Consider the following 22,287-nt stretch of genomic DNA (forward strand, 5'->3'; position numbering starts at 1 on the left):
TATATATATATAGACATATAAATGATTTCATGATAAATTTGATAAATGATAAATTATGTGATTTGATGACAAATTTGCATTAACCAGTGTTAACTAGTGGAACTTTATTGTAAGTGTTACCCAGAATTTTCTTTTTTGGGTGAACTCATCCAGTTAACATGGTAAATGTGACAAACTGACTTATTTAATGAGTGACAGAGGGAATCTTTAATATATTTGTCATTGTTTTACATGTTGATAAATAAATACAAGTAGCTTACTTCTTTGATAAAAAGCAAAAAAAGCAAATAGGTTAATATATTTTTATTTTCAGCAAAATAGTTCTAAAAAGATGACAAATACATACATGAATGAATGAATTAATTAATAAGTAAGTTTGAGAACCAGTACTGTATAATTATAAATGAATATACCAATATAAATGTTGCAACACGTTTTAATTGTTAGTTCATCTGTGTTACCCCCCAAAAAAATGCATGTCAGAGGCTTTTCTCTTTATTTCTATGAATTTACATTTATTAAATATAATTTAAAGTTGTCACTTATTTATTATAATGCTCTACATATAATCTTCTCAGGAACTCCTCCATGCTCCTCATCAGCCCAGTCTTGACCTTTCAGATTTCGAACAGTGAGGCACAAGCACTTTATTTTTGAGCCACATCAACGCACACAGCTGGTGTCTTCAGCACCTCAGTGGACTCATGGGTACCGTACTGTCGCTCTCTCCGGGTCCTCGAAAACCTGGTTATTATGATGACCGGCCCAGTTCTCTAAGCCATTACCCGAGCCTGAGCAGCCGCTCGCTGAACACTCAAAAGGACCGCAACCTTAAACGCGGCCACTCCATCTTCCTCCCCGCACTCACCTGGAAACGCCTGGTGGCCTCCACCAAGAAGCGGGGGGAGTCCAGAAAAGCCTATCCTGGAGGTCAAGGGGCCGTCGGGGCTCCTCTCAACAACAATAACATCTACCAGAAGGATCCGGTCTTGCACCTCAACCGCGAAAATGTGAAGAAGTCTCTCTCCTGCGCCAATCTCACTAGCTACGATGGTCCTGCGGGTCTGGGCCTGGGCTTAGGGCTGGGTGTGGGATATGGCAAACCGCAACAGATTTCCTCTGTTAAGAAGATCGCACCTACATGCACCTCCTCGCCCAAGCGTGTGATTGTCCAAGCCTCGACTAGTGAGCTGCTCCGCTGCCTGGGCGAGTTTCTGTGTGGCCGCTGCTATCGGCTCAAGCATCTTTCCCCCGCCGATCCGGTGCTGTGGCTGCGCGCTGTGGACCGCTCACTCTTGCTCCAGGGCTGGCAGGACCAGGCCTTTGTGACACCAGCCAATGTGGTGTTTGTGTACATGCTGTGCCGTGATGTGGTGAATGGCGACGTGGTGTCTTCAGAGCATGAGCTCCAAGCAATTCTCCTAACCTGCCTGTACCTGTCGTATTCCTACATGGGGAACGAGATCTCGTACCCGCTCAAGCCCTTCCTGGTGGAGGCGGCTAAAGAGGCATTCTGGGACCGTTGCCTGGCCATTATCGACATCACCAGTGCCAAGATGCTGCGCATCAATGCAGACCCACATTTCTTCACACAGGTCTTTGCCGATCTGAAGAGCGAAGGAGGTTGCGCTTTGCGGGACTACGCTAGAGTTCTGGATCGGTGAAAAGAAGGATGAGGAGGATCGTCTTTGCAAATGTGACAGCGTCAACATCTCACACCGTCATTCCATCATTCTGGCCCCCCATATGCCTTGTCACGTAACATTATGAGCCTTGTTTTGACCATTCTGCAAGAAACAGAAGCAACATATTCCTGCTGAAAAGATCAGCGTAGACCTGTGAGAATGTCCAGGCTGGCGTATGTTGGTTTGGTGCTGGTCTAACTGTTGAACTACACTGGTTTAGCTAGTTAAGCAGCATGCTGATGACCATCTGTGATGCTCTTTTCGGCAAGAGAAGGAAGTACAGTGAGCTTCGTGATATAGAAACAGCATGAGAATGATATACGCAATAAAGGTTCTTTATTGGCATCAATGGTTCCATGAAGAACCTTTAGCAAGTTATGGAATCTTTCCATTGCACAAAAGGTTCTTTATAGTGGAAAAAAGGTTCTTTAGATTTTTAAATGTTCTCACACTAAGAAAAACTGTTCTTTTCAGAACGGTTCACTGAAAGGTTCTTTGGGGAACCAAAAATGGTTCGTCTTTGTCAGAGGTGTCCAATCCTGCTCCTTGAGGGCCAACGTCCTCTAGATTTGAGCTCCAACCAGCTCCAACACACTTGCCTGGAAGTTTCTAGTGAGTCTGCTGACTTTGATTTGCTGTTTCAGGCATTTGGAGCTAAATTCTGCAGGAAAGTGGCGCTTCAGGAACAGGTTTGGACACCCCTGTTCTGTGGCATCGCTGCAAAAACACCCTTTTTGTGTATAGTGGAAAAAGGTTCTTCAGGTTATGAAAATGTTATTTATACATTTATAAATCGTTCACTAAAAGGTTTTCTTGTGGAACTCAAAATAATTTTTCTATCATGTCACTACAAACCCTCTTTTGGCATTCCCAACTTTGTTCTTTCTCAATCAATTCCCCTATCTTAAAAATTAAATATAGTCATAATTTAGGGATCAACGTCAAAAGGAAGGGAGAGATTGTCAATCTGCATAGAAGTTTGTTAGTTACGCTGTTGTCAAACCAACCTTTTTCAAAAATAGTTACGATTACTTTACTAAACATTTCAGTTCCTCTACCTTTATGACATCTAGTTTGAGAGAAACTGCAACAGAAACCATCCAACAAAGAGCATTTTAGCGGGTGTGTGGGATGGATGAACCAAACAGTGAGCATCAACAGCTGTTGGTTATCATGTTGTCCTTCCTTTATTTCATGTGCTGGAAGTTGGGGCACCAGCTGCAATGGCATTAACAAGATTAACAGATTAGTGTCACACACACACACACACACACACACACACACTCGCACGCACGCACGCACGCACGCACACACAATTCTCAATGCTTCTGCTTGCTACCCAGCTGTATAGGTTGAATGGCTAATCCATGTAGACCAAATACACTAGTGTATGTTCTGTCCTGCATGTCTTGGCATCTGTGTAGCAATAGAGTGTCATTGAAAATATGTGTAAAATTTGAACGAGTCTATTGGAATGCATCCTTTCCTTTCAGATAATGAAGGAAACGAACGAAGAGGCCTGATTCTCATAATGCTCTCAGATCACTGTTGTTTACTTGTGAAATCAGTTTCTTTGAAATATAATATTTATGTCCCTTAAAGTCAATCAAAATTGACCCTATTTACTTTCCTGAAACACACACCGGGTCTTATTGTGCAGTATTCATCAGTGCACATTACTCCCAAGTCTGTAGTTTGCTATTGTCCATCAAAACCTGCTCCGCCTCTGAAACCTCTTGCAAAAATGATAAAACGTGTAATAGATAAAACAAGCATACTGACAGTCACGCATTCACTCTTCTCTGGGTCAGGGTTTCAGGTGTCAGCGCTCAGGCAGAAGAGCAGGGACAGCAGCATGTGGCACGGCAAGCACTCGTTAATCTTATTGTGGCGTTTTAAGGCAGGGCCATGGGTGCCATACTCCAGCTCCCCTGCAAAAGCCGACTTTAAACGCATACTTCAGCCCACACACGCTCTCACATATGAGCACACATGCTCACTCAAACGACCTGTAATCACTACGCATACATTTTTAGGCTAGTAACCACAAATGCACTGATACGCACGTGCATATGCATGCACCTTCTCCCACACGCTGAAGCGATAATCCGCTTTTGATCCTTGCCAGCAATTGGGTTGAGTGAGCTGAAAATGCCACAGTAACATAATGCCATTCAGATCAGACAAGATTTTTCTTGCTGAAACTAGCAGAAAAGGCACATCTTGTGTTTTGACTGTGCGCTAAGAAGATGTTACATAACAAACACAGAAAAACCGAACTGTGAAGTACTTGCTTAACAAGTACTTTCTTAATAGTTTTTTTATATATAAAATAATTATGAGGGATTGAAGGATAAACCAAGGTTTCACTTATTTTAAAAGTGTTTACCCATGTGAAAAAGAAGTGCGCTTAGTTTTAATTGAATGCGCACATGTAGTGTACTTCAAATCTTAAAAGTGTTTTTAACATATAGACTACTTATGATAAAAATGCCACTTAAGTTTACTTAAAAAGACAACACTTTCATGACTTAGCACACTTAAATATATTTTTAAAATTACACTTTGTAATATATCAAATTAAAAGTTTTACTTTAAAGTACATTTTAAATCATGTTTTAATAATATTTTGTCATGCTTTAAAGAAACACTTAATTTGACGTGTTGACTAACATGCTAAAGCACATGGAAAGTACTTGATTATAATTTTAACTGTAGTCTGTTATTCAATATTACATTTACAGTTAATATATCAATATAATGCAATAAATTGCAACTTCATCGTTAAAAAATGTGTAAATTACAAATATATTTAAATACATGACATTCAAGTTTCATAACTTATTGTCCGTATAATTTGCAATTCTAAAAATGGTTAGTGTAAATGTACTGCAAAATTTGGTGACACATTTATGAAACTCAAGTATTTAAATATATTTGCTATATTAAACTATAATACAGTTTCATTTAGTATGGTAAAGTGTACTTTACTCCATGAAATTCAGATTGGAAAGGCTTTTAGTCCATTTTTATTTTTATTTTTTGCTTTGAAGCATATATATGCTAATGTTCCCCAATAAACTGGCAAAATAGCTTTTAGCAGATATACAAATTTAAAATTCACAGCCTTTCCCTTCCAAAAAAACCCCATAAAAATAAATATTGATGACTCACTTGGTCTATTTTTTCCGATCTAATGCTCTTTAGAATGAGATAGTCCCAGCTAAAACAACATTCTTCTGTCTATGATCTAAACCAAATATCATCCGCATTAAAAAAAAAAAAAAACAACCCTTTGATATTAGCTCTCATTATGGGATATTTATTAGTTTATGCTTATTTACAGCTTTTCTCATTCGATTTGACGCATTTCTCCAAACTCAGGTTACTGTCCTCAAAACAGTTTACACAGTGATCTGAACACTTTATAATTGTCCTGAACAGATTGTAAGTTTTCATTCATTTCAAATCATGCAACTAATTTTATCAAAACACTGTGAATAAAACTCTCAAATGTTTTCATGATAGTTAAAACAACCAAACAATACTTTAAAAAAACTAAATAAAAAACAATTGTATCTCCTTTTATTGGTTGTACACAAATCACAAACTAATGTGTCATTTGTCATATCATCAAATGCATATGGTATGCTATATTTTCAGTTGGCCCCAAACTAATAACTGTTCACTTACAGTAATAACACACACAGCACATGAAACACAGTTTTTCTAATTGTTTACATATATTTATATATGTGCGTACCATGAGTGCTCACTGACCTGAGTTTTGCCCCGCAAACATTTCAGCATGATTTGACGCATTTCTCCAAACTCAGGTTACTGTCCTCAAAACAGTTTACACAGTGATCTGAACACTTTATAATTGTCCTGAACAGATTGTAAGTTTTCATTCATTTCAAATCATGCAACTAATTTTATCAAAACACTGTGAACAAAACTCTCAAATGTTTTCATGATAGTTAAAACAACCAAAGAATACTTTAAAAAAACAAAATACAAAACAATTGTATCTCCTTTTATTGGTTGTACACAAATCACAAACTAATGTGTCATTTGTCATATCATCAAATGCATATGGTAGGCTATATTGTCAGTTGGCCCCAAACTAATAACTGTTCACTTACAGTAATATCACACACAGCACATGAAACACAGTTTTTCTAATTGTTTACATATATTTATACATGAGTGCTCACTGACCTGAGTTTTGCCCCGCAAACATTTCAGCAATTATTATAGGCCTGTGTGTCCCGCATTTCTGTCAACTGAACCAGCCATGCCATTAATTATGAATTTATCAGTCTTTTGCATGGCAAAGTCAATTACTGCATATAAATATTACGCCAAATAGAAGCAGAAAATCGTGCTATACACAATTTCATGAGATCGGGTTAACTTCGCCTACAACAATTAATTTGTTGGCTATTTTACAAATGGTAATACAACGAATTCATGACAATGTTTTACATTCAAGCTACCCATAAAATTTACAGTGAAAAGTATTTTAAAAGCATCTTGAATGCAATAAAGTATTTTTTAAAGCTGTTTTAAAGCACTTGGGATATGCGTCTAACAGCGCACATTTATCTAGGTTAAACATTCAAACTAACATTGTGATATGCTTGAACTGTTTTAAATATAGATTTTATTTTAGGCAAGTCGTGATGATTTGAGAAGAATTTGTAGTTCCCTTTCAGTCGGTCACTCTCGACGTCACGTCGGAGGACCGACGAAATTGGGATCTCGCTTAGAGGGACCAATCTACTTCGAGTGTAAACTAAACGAGCCAATGCACATTGGCATGCGATTATTGCATCCAGCTGCTGCTGATCACAGCGTGAGTATAAGTAGGCAGCAGGTGCAGCGCATATTCAGCTTTTCGCTTCGGAGCCGAGTGATCACATCGTTCCGCTCCTGACTACTCTACGGAGAGAAGACTGAACGAGTTCAGCACGCTCTTGGAGAGCTCTTCGTGTTGGCGGACGGCGCTTCAGCGGTGGTGGTTTCCCGTGTCGAGTGGGTTGCACACATCAGGCTGCACTACCCCCTGATTGTGTTGCAAATGATCATCTCCCCTGTGCGCCTCAGCACGCTAAAAGAGCTTTTTCCCCTAAAAGAGCAAATTCGGGTGCGTCTTTCTAAAGACAACGTTGCTTGGCAAACCTGATGTTACGTCTTTATAAAGACGATGTGGGTCTTGCTATAGACAACGTATCACCCGGGCGTTCTGGATGCGGTCGTTACCTGGCGCTGGGTGATGGTCACGATCGCTGCCTCTCGTGCCTGGGCATGAAGCACGCTGAGGTGGCTTTCGTGGATGGTTCATGCTCCCATTGCGGGGGTATGACCATCTCGGAGTTGCGGACCAGACTCCGTTACCTGCAAAGGGGCGGAGTGCCCGTGCCACTGCCTAGATCTGGGGTTCCCTCTGGTGGCAGCCGGGGGCGTCCTTTTTCTGGCGGTGGGCGGACTGGGCTTACGGTCACGGTGAGGAATTCCCCTAAGAGAGAAAGGGGATGCCCAAGCCCGCCGGCACTTCGAAACCAGCGGAGCTCTCAAAAAGAGCAGGCTGGACCCTCCCGGGGGGTACCACCTGTTTCTTCCGAGGCTCCCCCCGACGATCGGATGTCGACTGCAGCATCGGAGGGTGAGCCAGAGCTTTCTGGAGAGGAAGATTCGGCTGCGCTGCTCTCCTCCGGGACCGTAGCAATGCCTGGATCGGATCCAGAAATAATGGCTATGCTTTCCCGGGCCACCGTAGGGGTAGGGCTCGAGTGAAGACTTTCACCGTGTCCCGAGCCCTCAAGGTTGCACGATTGGTTCCCGGGGCGGTCCGCGCTGGTTCCAAGCCCCCCGCCTCAGTGCCTTTCTTCCCGGAGGTGCATGAGGAGCTCAACAGGTCGTGGACGGCACCTTTTTACTGCCGGAAACTGATTTGCTGGATCCTCCTCCCTCACCACCCTCGATGGTGGGGCAGTCAGGGGGTTACAAGGGTCCCCCCGGTGGAGCGGTCGGTTGCGATGCAGTTGTGTCCTAATACCCCCTCCAACCGGCAGGGAGAACCGTGCCTCCTCTCCCGGGTCTGTAGGTACTCGGCTGGCCAGCGATGCCTATACGACCGGTGGAGAAGCTGCCTCCGCCTTACACGCTACGGCGTGATTGCAAGTGCACCAGGCCAAGGCACTGAGGGACTTGCACGAGGGTGGTCACGACCCGGAAGTTCGCAGAGAACTCCACACCGCGGCGGACCTCGCGCCACGAGCGACGAAGGTTACGGCGCGGTCTCTGGGTCGTGCCATGTCCACTATGGTGGTCCAGGAGCGCCAATTCTGGCTGTGACTGGCTGACATGCGCGAGACGGACAAGACACGATTCTTGAACGCCCCCGTGTCCCAGGCCGGCCTGTCGGCGACACAGTGGAGAACGTGCCCAGTGGTTCTCCGCTGACCAGAGCAGACTGAGGCCATCAGGTACATCCTGCCGGTGTGCAGCTGCTGCCGTCGCCGAGGGCGGCCCCCCTGCCACCGCCAAACAAGAGCAGAGCTCCTGCAGCCTCCAGCAAAGCTGTGCCGTGGAGCCGGTCGCAGGGCAGCCGCCCCGCCCGTCCAGGCCCCCGCCAAACCTGGTGGCAAGCGAGAGAGCAAGAGGCCCGGAGACGGGCGACCCAGAGGTGGAGGGACGTGCTCTTCAGGAGATGGTAAGCACACCACTCCCTCCCCCGGAGGAGGGCCGGGCGGAGAATCTTTTTCCACCAATGACCTCGGTCGGTGGTACCCAAATTCTCGACAAAGAGCAATTCCTCTATTTTTTGGGTCCCCAGAGGGGACGGGGGGTTGTGGACGATCTAGTACGTATCACACTCACCCTCCTCTCTCGCCAGTGAGCAGCAGTGGGCGGATCGGGAGGACGAACCAACGGACTACCCACGCACCCTCTGCTCAAACGCAGGTCAGTGTTACACACTCAGACCCCGCCTCGGACCGGCAAAGAGACGCCCGGGCCGGGTCCCTGCGTTCTTTCACGCTGCCCCGCTGCGGGTACGCCTGTAGTTCCGTTGATGCCACTTGCGCGGCGTCTGGGAGCCTGGCTAGAGCTACCCAGCCCGTCTCGATGGCTCCGTCGAACCGTCAGGCTCGGCTATGCGATTCAGTTCGCCCGGCGCCCTCCCAAGTTCAGGGGCGTCCACTTTACGTCAGTGAAAGCAGCAGATGCCCCTGTCTTGCGTGCAGAGATCGCAGTCCTACTGGCGAAGGACGCGATAGAGCCGGTCCCTCCAGCCGATATGAGGTCGGGGTTTTACAGCCCCTACTTTATTGTACCCAAGAAAGGCGGTGGGTTGAGACCTATCTTGGACCTGCGCGTCGTGAACCGGGCCCTTCACCGGCTCCCGTTCAAGATGCTCACGCAGAAATGCACTTTCAGGTGTATCCGTCCCCAAGACTGGTTCGCAGCGATCAACCTGAAGGACACGTACTTTCATGTTTCGATCCTTCCGCGCCACAGGCCATTCCTGCGGTTTGCGTTCGAGGGGCCTTCGGGCTGTCCCTGTCGCCCCGTGTCTTTACGAAAGTTACGGAGGCAGCCCTTGTTCCCACGAGAGAGCAGGGCATTCGCATCAACTACCTCGACAATTGGCTCATACTCGCCCAGTCTCAGGATCAGTTGTGCGAGCACAGGGACTTGGTGCTTTCACACCTCAGCCTGTTGGGCCTTCAGGTCAACTGGGAAAAGAGCAAACTCTCCCCGACGCAGAGGATCTCTTTTCTCGGTATGGAGTTGGACTCTTAGTTTACACTCGAAGTAGATTGGTCCCTCTAAGCGAGATCCCAATTTCGTCGGTCCTCCGACGTGACGTCTCCGTTCCCTCCTTCAGGGAACGAGGGTTACATACGTAACCGAGACGTTCTCTTAGGACAACTCTGTTCTTTACCTGTAAATGTCCAAATATTTTTCAGAATTGAAGTTTGAGAACATTCAGGTGGACAATCAAGTTTTATTTTGAATGGAACAAGAGAACAACACCACCAGCCACAAAGGAAGAGGCCTGTGGAGATGCAGAGACAAGAGATTGTCAAGGATGGATTAAACCTTCTCACAGTTTTTCCTCCTATGATGTAAGCGCAGCAGGAATGTAGTGTATAAGCATGCATGTATGTATTTATATATATATATGTGTGTGTGTGTGTGTGTATGTTACTCAGAGTCACCAGCAATGCCAGATCCTTCAGCTCCACCCACTGTTTCACAATCACCAGAATTCTGATGCACTTCACATGTCATGTCAGCACCAATCAAGTCACAGTCTAAAAACTGTCTAAAGCCACCTTCCCATCACCACCTCAGTGTCTGGTCTTGTTGTTTACATATGTGTATCAACTTACCTGGCTCAGCAATCATCATCTTATGTCTTCAGCTCAGCACACCGGATCAGCCACAACCTGCAAAGGAAAGCCACAGTGACTGTTCAGCTCAAGATTATCAGCTCATTATCTCACCTGCGATCATCGCTTGCTCCTCTCCTGAAGCCTTAAATAAAGCTCTGTGAGACTGTCATTTACCTGTGTTGTTTCCTTCTGTTTGCTGACTTATATACAGTACATGTATATCCACCACAGCGCTGTAAAAGACTGATCTCTAGTTATCAGAAGCGTTTGTTTGCAGTTCTTGCTGCTAAAGTTGGCATTAAGTTTAAAGGAGCAATTCGTTTTATACATTGCTGATGGGTGTTGAATAACTGATTTTCTATTTCGTTTAGATAGGCCTACACAATATATATAAAACAAAACTGCCTGTTGAAGAACTTTGCAATAAACATGTGCTTTCATTAGTGTATTTGTGCATCTACAGCTGAATAGGGTTTATCAATAGAGAACAAACCTATAGATTTGATGTTATTTACTTTTAATGAAAGCATTACTAGAAAAAAATTGCAGTGCTTCATTTTGCAGTAAAGTTGAACTATTTGGTTTAGATAAGTTTGTGTTTAGATAGCTGTGTTAATTGTTTTGAGAGAAAAGTGTCAAATCGATAGAGAAAACCATAAAATAAAAAGATTGTATCACTATAGCAAATTGAATAACACAATTTTATTACAGTCATGAAAATAATTTAAAGCAATGGAAATACATAAAAAATAAACAAATACATAGCTGTAATGTGGTAATGAGAATCTGGGGTGTTTATGTGCTAAATCATCATGAAAATGTCACAACACTAACTAACCAACTACATAAATAAACATATGCCCTGTTTTCTTCATTCAAAATGTAATTTACTTTTTTAAAATGTACTTTTAACTTTAAGGTTGATGACATTGTTGATGTTAACAGTGTTTGCTTGAACATAAGCATTTCTCTTTGGTTGGCACATAAGGGCACATTTATTAGTGGTGTTCACAAACAGGCTCATATATTCTACACAGTAACAATTCTGTGCACCTGTTGGGTTTGTTTATTGTGTTTAACTTCACTCTCCTCAGCATGTGCGAGATACACACCACTATTGTGCTCCTGTTACGTATGATATACAGAGCCCAGCCCAGCCATCTGTGCAGTGAGCGTGCGCTGCCGTAAATCTCATCTGAGAATGAAACACCCTCTGTTCACAGGAGCACAGCCGGCCCAGCGCTGCAGATGATTATATGTGCAGAGAGCTGCTCTGAATCAAAGCACGTCCCTCAGCAATCAGCTTACTTCTGCGACGCTGCAGAGGCCCACTGCCTTCTGATGGGACTGAAAGTGCACTCCGATGGGGCTGGACAGCAGCACTGATGCAGTCTCACAATGATTACTGCTCATTCAGAGTTGTGCATTTGAACAAACCCCTGACCCTGAATATTAAACTGTGATACACACTTGAAGAAATCCTCAAATCATGAGTTTTGCAACATCCAGAACACCCTGGCAACCATTCAGAACATCCTATAGCAACCACCCAGAACACCCTAAAAAGTTTGTTCAGAAGGTTATTTATTATTGTGTAAGTTCTATGCAACACTCTCTGCTTTCTACTTGGCTTTTAACTCTCTTCAATGTAACATTTTCTAACTCATATGAGTATTACATATGTGTTATTGTGTGCTTGTTTTTCAGATTTTATTGAGAGATGAAGAGAATAAAAGCATTCACACCTCAAAGTCGAGGTTACAGCACTAAAAACAGATCTTCATCTATAGTGGTCACAAAACAGACAAGGCCATGTGTTCAACTACTTTATTTTCATCAAGAGACTAACATACCAGAAGAAATTAGTGTAAAAACGAAACCAAAAATCATTACAGTATTTGTATTTTAAGAATTATCACATCACTTCTGAGAATAAGAAGTATTGAACTTGAACAAACCAGAATCCAACAAAAATCCGTATTGCTGGAGTTCACATTCAAACTCCATAATCTGAATTGTTTATAATAAGTGGACATGGCAACCTGTCAAGAGTGCTCTGTGAACAGTACGAAATAGCTTAACAAACATAAATATTAAGGTTCTTTCGACCATGGTTTATTAAAAGCGCACAACATTACGAGTCTTTGGTTGCTGTCAGGGGCGTCGCTAGACCCTTTTTATTGGGGCACGAGCCCCAGTAAAATTATTACATCACTTCTGAATATTAGAGGTATTGAACTTGAACAAAACAGAATCCAACAAAACTCCATATTACTGGAGTTTACATACACATTATTAACTCAATAAACTGGATGTAAAAAAACATGAGCCCCAGTAAAATATCGCTTTGCCCAACTTCCTCTGGTCATCACATAGGAGATCAGGAGATGGGCTTATGGCTCTGATGGAGATCAGAAATTCTGTCTGGCTTTGACAGAGGAGGAGGCGGTGATGTGAACCGGACTGAGGTGGAATTGAAACAAGGAATGAGGATTTGGTGCAGATGGTTGTTCTTTCTCCTTTCTTTCTTGGTTACGCGATGAAGCCTGCCAGAGGCAAACGCCTAGCACTGGTTGTCATGTAACAAGAGTGAGCCCTTTTATGCAGACAGAACCCGAGCCTGTAAGGCCGGGACGTCCAGATTATAAAACCTGGCAAATGTGGACAGCGAGGCCCAGCCGGCCGCTGCACAAATTTCTGCAATGGACACACGGCTAGACCAAGCCCAGGAAGAGGCGACGCCTCTAGTTGAGTGGGCTCTTACTCCCATGGGGCATTGTAGGCCCTAAGAAGAGTACGCTAGCGCAATAGCATCAGTATACTGGTTCAGAATGGTCTTTAGCGTCAGGGGACGAAGGTCAATGGACTGTAGTGGCTCAAAGGGAGGGCTTCTTAGAGCCCTCAACACCGTGGGCGGATCCCATATAGGGACAGTGACGGGGCAAGGCAGGTCGAGACAACCTTCCTTCTGCAGACCATTTCCAGGGGCACGCCCCATTCAGACGCCAGGCATGGGACGGAACTCGTTGTTTCAGCCAGTACTTAAGAGGCCGCATGCGAAGCAGGCCCAACTGAAGTACCAGAGACGCGGAGGCCATGAGGCCCAGCATCCTCTGAAATGCCTTGAGAGGGCGAGAGGCTTCAACTTGAATAAGGCCACGAGCTGCTGAATGGCCAGTGCACGTTCTGGCGTGACTACCACCCTTATTTGGGTTGAGTCGAGAACTGTTCCCAGGAATGATTTTTGACCCAAAATTGACCCTGAGTCCCAGGCATTCTAAGTGGCTGAGGAGGAAGGATCTGTGAAATAGTAGCTTGTCCTCCGACTGGGCCAAGTTGAGCCAATCGTCGAGGTAATTCAGAATGCGGATTCCCATCTGTCTCAGCGGGGAAAGAGTGGCATCCATGCACTTCGTAAAAGTGCGAGGAGCTAGGGACAGTCCAAAGGGAAGGACTGTGTATTGATTTGCCACTCCCTCGAAGGAGAGTCTCAAAATTCACCTGTGGTGGGGGGCTATCTGGATGTGAAAGTAGGCGTCTTTCAGATCCAGCTAAAGAACCAGTCCCCTGGGCAAACTTGCGAGAGGATCTGATTCAATGTAATTATCCTGAACGGCCATTTCATGAGGGCGCCGTTCAGGTGCCTGAGATCGAGGATTGGCCTTAGGTCACCATCCTTTTTGGGGACGAGGACGTAGCAGCTGTAGAAGCCTGACTCACTCCGAGCTGGGGGAACCATTTCTACAGCTCCTATCGCCAGCAAATTCATCACCTCGGAGCGCAGGACATGTGCGTCTTTGCTCTAAACTGAGGTGGGAACCACTGAGCGGGGGTCTTCGAGCGAATTGCAGTGAATAACCTAATTTCATTATCCCCAAAACCCAGTCTGGCACTGGCACTTGCGTGACAAGGGGTTGGATTAATTGGCCTGCGTGATAAGGGGTTGGATTAATTGGAGTAGCTGGTTGCCGTACGGGGACCCCACACTTGTGATAAACAGAAGAGGACATTTTCTCGTAGCGAGAGCAGTCAGCCCCCTTGCTGTGACATCATTAGTGACAGCATTCTCCTTTAATTCACCTAAAAAGATCAAACCGCTCATTAGAAGAGGGGTACTGATTATCTTTATGTGTAAACACACCAGCAGATTATAAGTGCTGCACGCATTCTCTCATATCCGCTCGTAGCGGATGAGGGGAGGGGCGGGGCCGCCTTCACTGAAGAAGGCGAGCCGCGAGCAAAGCAGAGCGAGACATAAACTCTCGTAGTGAGAGCGGTCTGTCTTGGGGAGCGCAGCCTCAGTGTGGGCATGGTCCAGGCGCATTCAAATACGAAGTTGTCAGCAATATTGAATCATTGGTGACAGCGTTCTGCTCCGATCCGCCTAGAAAGATTGAGCCGCTCAAAAAACGAGAGGAGCGATCCTCATGTGTAAACACACTGGCAGATCAAAGAGCTGCGTGGAGAGTGATGCACGCGGGGGCTTTTGACTCAAGCCTGATCGCTTAATCTCTCCGCGAGTTCGCCATTTCTTCCTCCGAGTAACTGGGAGGAGAGAAACACAAGAGCGGGGGAGGAGGGGCTCAGCGATGCACAAACAAATGCGAAGCTCCCAGCAAAAGAGGTGACAGCGTTCTGCTCTGATCTGCCTAGGAGAATTAAGCCGCTCAGTGTAACGAGGGGTGCTGATCCTCACGTGTAACACACACTGGCAGATCAAGTGAAGCACGCATGATGTGTGCCGGCATGAAATTGCTATAGCATCTTAGCAGACGCCGTACGAGTATCAATAGGGAACTACAGAAGTATTTTAAAATTAATTTTAAACCCTTCTATAAGCACATTATTTTCATTGTCAATGTGAAACCAAAATAGACTGTTAGCTTTCAGAAAAGACTTTCCTAATCTTGTTGTGAATTATTTATCAGTGCATCTATCAGATTTATCAGTTACTTCAAAGATAATTAAGAAGAACTTTAAAACAACTTTCCTTTCCAGATAAGCAGTTGTTTTCTTTGCAAACATCCTGTTTTAGTCAGAAATACATCACATTATGTATAACTCATCAACAAATCTAAACTGTTGTAAAAAAAATACATATGTCTCTCATTTTCAATTTGCTCAGCAGATCATGAAGGCGTAAGGCCTGCCACACACAGACAACAGAGGATGCCGCTTCTCGTTAAGAGCAGATGGAATGTGAATTGCAGTGCTGTCAAGCTGTATATTCAGCAGCGGGTGATATCCGAGCGGATTTCAGGTGAAATGAACAGTGATGTTCTATAAAGTGAACAAACAACATCTAACTGGACATGCAGTTCCCCTGTCTCATGTTTAGTCACAAACATTTGATAATTGGAGAGAAGGAACTGATTCTGGCTGCTCTGCTTCACTGCTCCAATTCACCACATAAAAAGATAATACAGTTAAACATTATCTGTAGTCTCTACAACTCTAATCTCAATATTTTACTTTGTAGGTCTTTAGATCAAAAGGTTTTTACGTTCATTAGAAACATTATGTCAAGTGTGCCCAAACTTGCCACAAAACTATAGGTGTGTCCCGAGTCTCGTACTTATACACTATTCAATGATGTTTTGTATAAATAATGTGAGTAGTGCGGTCACACTGAAAATTCTAAAAAGAAAAAGTGCACTTTAAATACCCTTATGATGCACTTAAATAACCGGAAAAAACTAAGTGTGGAATGATGGACACTTCATGCACTCAATTGTTATAGCTTTAACTACGTAGCGAAGGGGGAGGAGCTATCAGACTGATTATGAATGACAAAATAACCTAAATAACCATAAGTGCATAGTGTATAGTGTGTCATTTGGGGCGCAGATTATCAGAATCAGAATCAGAATGAGCTGAAAGAGCTTTATGACGAAAGTACAAAAAGTGTGTCTGTGCAATGTTCGCTACCATTAAAAAGTTTGGGGTCAGTAAGATTTTTTTATATTTTTGAAATATATTTTTACATCTTCTGCTCACCAAGGCTGCATTTATTGGATAAAAATACAGTAAAAACAGTAATACTATGAAATATTATTGCAATTTAACATATCAGTTTTCTATTATAATATATTTTAAAATGTAATTTATTCCTGTGATCAAAGCTGTATTTTCAGCATCATTACTCCAGTCTTCAGTGTCAAATGATCCTTCAGAAATCATTATATTATGCTGATTTGCTGACAAACAAATCAAAATCTTTCTTTCTTTCTTTTTTGCAAAAAGATACATTTTTTTCAGGATTCTTTAATAAATAGAATGTTTAAACGAATTGCATATTTGAAATATAAATTTTTATAATGTAATTATAATATATAATGATGGCACACTTATGAACGGTGTGTGTACTTCGGTTCTCTGTTTTTGTTAGAACCAACTCGCACGCATTAGCTGAGGTCACATTAAAAGAAATGTTCTCAAGCGCTCTCTTCATGGTTTGAAAGTGCAGCGAATTGTTTCCGTGTTGCCCTGCAGCTCTTGATTAGTCAACTTTTGTCTTAATGGCTTGAACATGCATGCGACTCCCTCACACCACAGTAATCTGTTACTTGTGACCTGTGCTCAGCACATACTGTATGAGAGCCAACAGCACACAGTCCTTATTCAGAGATTTGAAGGAGAGGCTGTTGCCATATTTTACTGTTTTATTATATTTGTTCTTTTTCAATAATGTAAAAACATAACATATTTACAGTTTTCAGAGAAAATGTGAATGGGTGCTTGGCCGTGCAAAACTCACCATCACAATTATAGGGAGTTGTTGATGTTTGCCAGGATCATTACAGTTGGGTGCATTTTAATTTTTTATTATTTAAAAAAAAAAGGACAAGGATTATGTATAACAGAAGACTTCTTGCCATAAGCGATGTCGGGTCTCACAGCTGGGTGTAAATCTCCATGTCAGTCCACCAGGAGAACAAAGGTTCTTTTATAGATTAGAACGGAGCCCTGTCATTCAGCGAGCCAGATGATTGGACGAGCTGTCACAGAGACAAATGGCTGATTGGAGGAGGGGTCACTGTGGAAAAAGGACGATTGTTGGAAGTTTTGATCAAGAGTGAGTGATCAGAGAGTTCATCTCAACAGCTGCACTGTGATTGGATGAGCCTCGATCCAATCTGCCGAGTGACATGAGCAAAAGAAATGACACGGAAAGAAGATTAGAAATCCTGCCTGAGAGACAAAATAGAAAACAAATAGTTAAATTTCACAATTACAAAGAAACAGCAAGTAACATATTGAATTAAATGTGAAATTTAGTAGAAAGATTGAAATAGTATTTTCTAGTAAAAACGGACTCCAATAATCTGTTTTATTTACAACTTTGAAAAATATATATATATATATTTTTTTTTTTGAATGGACAGGAAGCAATAAGCTCTGTGTACAAAGCACTGAGAATTTTTCCATGAAATTATGTTGTTTGCGTTGACATTTGTGAACAGGATACATGCACTAGGTCAAGACGGCAACCTTCAAAAACAAGACCTAACATGCCAGATGAAGCAGGTGACGCAGTCAGCTTCAAACCTGATTCATAATTACATTAGCTATCAGAGAAACTCAGTTTGCTGCCATGTGGTGGGGTTGAAGGCGGGTGTTGTTGCCGGGGGAATAGTTATTTTTTCCTGTGACTCAGTTTGCTCTAGAAACATGACTAATGAGATTGAATAAAACAAACTTGGTCACAGAATGGCTTTGGTGCAGAGCTTACTGACCTAAAAAGCTTCCAAGACCCTTCGCTTTATTTTCAGACTTTGATATTTCCTGATGGACATTGTTTTTGGGTACATTTTCTACACTCAAATGATCTTCAGTGGTTCTTTTGAGCTCCTAAGTTTCAGCAAAGGACTATTCTTGCCGTAAATGGTTCTTGATTTGGCTATATTTTTTATTTTATATTTTTTATGGAGAACCAAGAACCATATACTTTACATCGGTTCTTTACATGAATATTTGCATTATTGGGTTCTTTAAAGCACTAGTTTAAAAACCTTAAAAAAGTTCCTCTTTGACATCAGGCTTTTGTTTCCAATAGGAATATGTTTGGAGTGCATATAAGAGCAGATGGTCTCACTGAAAACACATTAGAAACCAGTACAGAAAAAGTCATGGACAAAATACTGTAGATAAAATGTTCATGGAGTTTAAAATGCATCTACATCTAAAAATAAATCTTTCAATGAACAGTTTATAAAATAACCTTTTTTTTTTGGTACATTTAAAAAATGTCTTTCCTCTATAAAGAACATTTTGTGCAATTGAAAGATTCCATTGATGTTAAAGGTTGCCATCAATGCCAACAGAGAATCTTCATTTTTAAGAGTGAACACTCTATATATGTGTTATAATAACCATCACCATTGCTGTTTTTCACAATTTTAAATAAGCGGTTCTTGCAACTCACTTAAAAAGCTTTATTTAATTTCATCATTGTTTAAAGTACAATTATTCCAGACAATCTCTAAACTAAAATGAAGTCATAATTGCATGTATACTAATTATACAAGAACTAGAACTCTCCCATCTGAAATCATTTTTGATGTAGAACAGAATGTCATTGCTTGATGTTTCATGTCAAATACCCAAAAGTAAACTGACAACTTGAGTAAAAGGTGTGGAAAAAAATAGATATTCAATAACCAATGATGCTCATGACACATTGAGACAGAAACAGAGTCCAACGTCAGCAGACAGACAGGTGCGTGCAAAGAAGCGTCAAAAAATAGTCAAATCACAAAGAAAAAGAAAGAAAGAAAAGAAAACAGGGGTGTCAGAATAGATGAAAAATGCTCGCAGCAGGGGAGTGGAAGCAGGAAATAAAAAACAGAGCGACAGTAAGGCAACCTGTCACTATTGAGAATCTTCAGACACACACACACACACACACACACACACACACACACACACACACACATGGTTTAATTTAACAGGGTCTCTTCATAGGCATAATGGATTTTATACTCTCCTAATCATATTTTATATCCCCTAACCTTAAACATAATCCTCACAGGAACCTTTTGGCATTTCAAAAAGTATGTTTAGGTTTATGAGGCCATTGTAATACCAAAGTCATTATATACAATTGTGTCCTCAACATATACAACAAACACACAATTACTGCATGTGGCATTTAATAAAACAATATCATATGACTTGATTACAGTTTAGTTGCTGTTTTTAAATACAACATTTGACAGATATTAATAAGCATTAAAATCACATCGTTTATATATTACTACTACAAAGCAGTAACTATATTGTTAGGTTTAACGTGAGGGGTTGTAAATCTTGGTTGAATACTCCTGCACTCTCAGAAAAAAAAGGTACAAAAGTTGTCACTTGGGTGGTACAAAAAAGGTACAAAAGCTAAAAGGTACATATTAGCATATTAATACATATGTAAAGATACATATTAGCACTTTAGAAGTATATTGTATTAGTACCTTTTGAAAGGCACCGCCCCAATGACAGCACTAACACATGAAAATACTCTTGGTTACATCTCCACAGTTCAAATGTACACCCTGAGAAAAAATACAATCATAAAGAACATAAAAATAGAATCTACATATGAAAAGTGCAAAGGCCATATCGATATAACATTCCTTCTGAAATGTTGATAAATAATAAAATAGCATTATTACATGACCCCCCCACAATTCAAAAGACATGACACAACGCACAATTTCATGTGCAAAATTTAAAATAGAGGAGGGACGGCAGAATAACAGTGGATCATTTATGCTGCATATCTTCTTTTCAAGCACACAACACGCTAGCACTAACTGGTTTAGACGTTCCTTCTGTTTAACACAGAACTAACACAGGGAGTGCTGCCGAGATGACATTCTTTATAGACCAAAACCTGTAAATTACTTGTATTTGAGCTCTTCTGATTCCATCGTCCTGAAGTCAGCAGGTGTTTTGAATGGGTTTTTGGTTAAATGCCTGAAATTTGGTCTGTGGGGAACATAAGCTCAAGATATTTTCATGTTTTATTCTAAAGCTTTTATGTGTCTTGAAAAAGACAGTTGTTAACAAGTGTATAAAACCTTGTTCAGACTGTCAGTCCAAATCCGATTTTGGTGTATCTCTGATTTAAATGATTGACAGTCCACACTGTGTGTATCGCAACTGTTCAGATCCGATTTGTGTGTCCTGTGGCACTCTTTCATTTTACTAAATATCTGCTTTGGTTTCTATGGTAACGACATTGTATTATTCTACAATAAAAACAATAAAACAACAATAACAGCAATACAGTTTGCTATACAGATGTTGTCTTACGACATGTTGCAGTCGCGCTGGATTATATTCCGTCCTATGAGGCAGCGACAGAAACGTAGGAAGCTGGAATGCACTGTGCCGCCGGTCTCAAAACTAAAAGATGTGAGTAGAATAGCTCTGTATTGCCATTTTCAGCTTGACTTGCCCTTTGCAACAACACAACCTTGCTTGTGCAAAAACTTTCAGCATGTTTTCCACAAACAACGTCTGGCGTGTTTACGTTTTACGTGACACAGGCAAAAAAGCTACGCTAAATCTGATCCGAGCGGTCAGACTGAAATGGATTTCCAGAAATGCAATTTGAATAGGATTTCCAACCACATGTGAATTAGCTTGAAAGGCCTAATGGGACTACAGAGGCTGTCTACAGCCTCATTGTGTTTATAATCACACTCTTACAAACTAGTCTAACTCAAACTTTCAGAGAAAATGTTTTAAAATAAAGACCGATGTCATGTGACCGTGGTGTAGTTCATTTATAGCCTACATTACATTTTTCATTTCTGGCAGTCGTATTAAGGTCTCAAAATTGATAAAAGTGGTGTTAACTTGTGTGTAAGAATCATAAACTTCTGTCGGTCGCAAAGCTTATTTTCTGCAATAATCCAAAAGCCAGTGGAAAAATCGAGGAAACCTGGGTGATACAAACTTCTGGTTTGGCCTACAAAAATACATCATCACAGCCGCCCGCACTCTATTTAATAAAAAAAAGTGCATTGCTTCAGATTGAGAAAATAAAAAAGTGTGTTCCGCTTATGTACAAACATATCCAATCCTGTTTGAAATCTCTGGAAGTTACGGTGCCGTCATGACTGAATGGCTAAATACTGTTTTATGTCCTAAGTCTTGGCTTTACTGATGGGGCAGCAGTAAGGTGAATCCTGTTCGACTCTTCTTGAAGTCTGCGACGGTCTGGCCGGGTTTGGTCTCGACGATGATACTCTTAGGTTTTCCGCTCATGTGTACCTGGAGTCCTGTAGAGCACACTTTGACGGGCAGTGGAGTGTTCTTCACTCTGGAATAAACACATAACATAATTACTCCAGATTCTAGCCAACGGTGAATACATCCCAAAAAGACCACTCTCTCAGCTCCCTGTGGCCTATAAAAAGCAGTCAGAGCTGTGTACTCAATTGTGGTTTTGCTGTTTTTAGTGGTTCATGATGAGAATCCAATGTAGGAGACACATGTCCTGATACACAGCTGCACAGAGATGGTGACTCAGCCCTGCCACATGAAACAATAAACCGACTCATCACTCCAGATGCCTTAATAAAACGGCTTCTGCCTAATCAGTAGTACTTAATAGGGTTGTGACGGTGAGGAAATTTTCCCACCGGTTAATCGACGTGTGACAACACCGGTAATACCAGTCTCACCTCGGGGGCGTTCCCTTCGAATTAGCGTCAATTTGGCATCAATTGCTTGAATTCAACAACAAAATACCCTAAAGTGAGTTTGACGTTGTATTTATAAAACAGAACTTTTAACAAAACAAATACAAATACACCATGCTATAGGGCACGCTATGCCTAATATAAAATAACAAATAACTTACATAAAGTTTAAATAGGTATACAAAACTGGAAATAAGTAAAACATGTATAATATATAACCAAATAAATAAGAAAGTAGAACGTTTATTAGCAAAACGAGTAAGAAAGCTTGGAGGCACGGCATATACCTTGATGTCAAATAAAATAAATAAATGACACAAAGTTTAAATAAAGTAAAAATCAGCAAACAATGTGGAACCAATTAAATAAGAAACTAATATATGTAGCGTCTGGACCAATCAAACACACAATATATATTTTGTTAGCTATATTTAACAAATACTCTATAACACCCCTCACTTAACAAGCCATATGAGGACCTGTGGACCCTTC

The 22,287-nt window shown here is 41.8% G+C and overlaps 2 protein-coding genes across 3 annotated transcripts in view; both read left to right on the forward strand.

Annotated features, from left to right (window-relative positions):
• Window positions 1-613, forward strand: part of LOC107571449 (thrombospondin-3b-like) — a 12,194-nt gene extending 11,581 nt beyond the window's left edge. Inside the window, exon 7 of the mRNA XM_016257775.1 lies at window positions 579-613. Coding sequence (XP_016113261.1) covers window positions 579-613 — 35 coding nt within the window. The remainder of the gene's footprint in view (window positions 1-578) is intronic.
• The window catches only part of LOC107571465 (cyclin-dependent kinase 5 activator 1-like), an 18,529-nt gene extending 1,493 nt beyond the window's left edge, over window positions 1-17,036 (forward strand). Inside the window, exons 2-3 of one of the 2 annotated variants that reach the window (XR_001607186.1) lie at window positions 579-2,016; window positions 17,024-17,036. Coding sequence is in view for 1 of the 2 variants with exons in the window: in XM_016257790.1 (XP_016113276.1) it covers window positions 705-1,664 (960 nt within the window). In the remaining variant the exon portion in view is untranslated. Of the gene's footprint in view, window positions 1-578; window positions 2,042-17,023 lie in introns of those variants that run through there. The other variant, XM_016257790.1, reaches the window with a different exon arrangement.
• The last annotated feature ends 5,251 nt before the right edge of the window (window positions 17,037-22,287 follow it).

Source organism: Sinocyclocheilus grahami, unplaced genomic scaffold (assembly GCF_001515645.1).
Source record: "Sinocyclocheilus grahami isolate Dianchi unplaced genomic scaffold, SAMN03320097.WGS_v1.1 scaffold1597.1, whole genome shotgun sequence".
Classification (NCBI taxonomy): domain Eukaryota; kingdom Metazoa; phylum Chordata; class Actinopteri; order Cypriniformes; family Cyprinidae; genus Sinocyclocheilus; species Sinocyclocheilus grahami.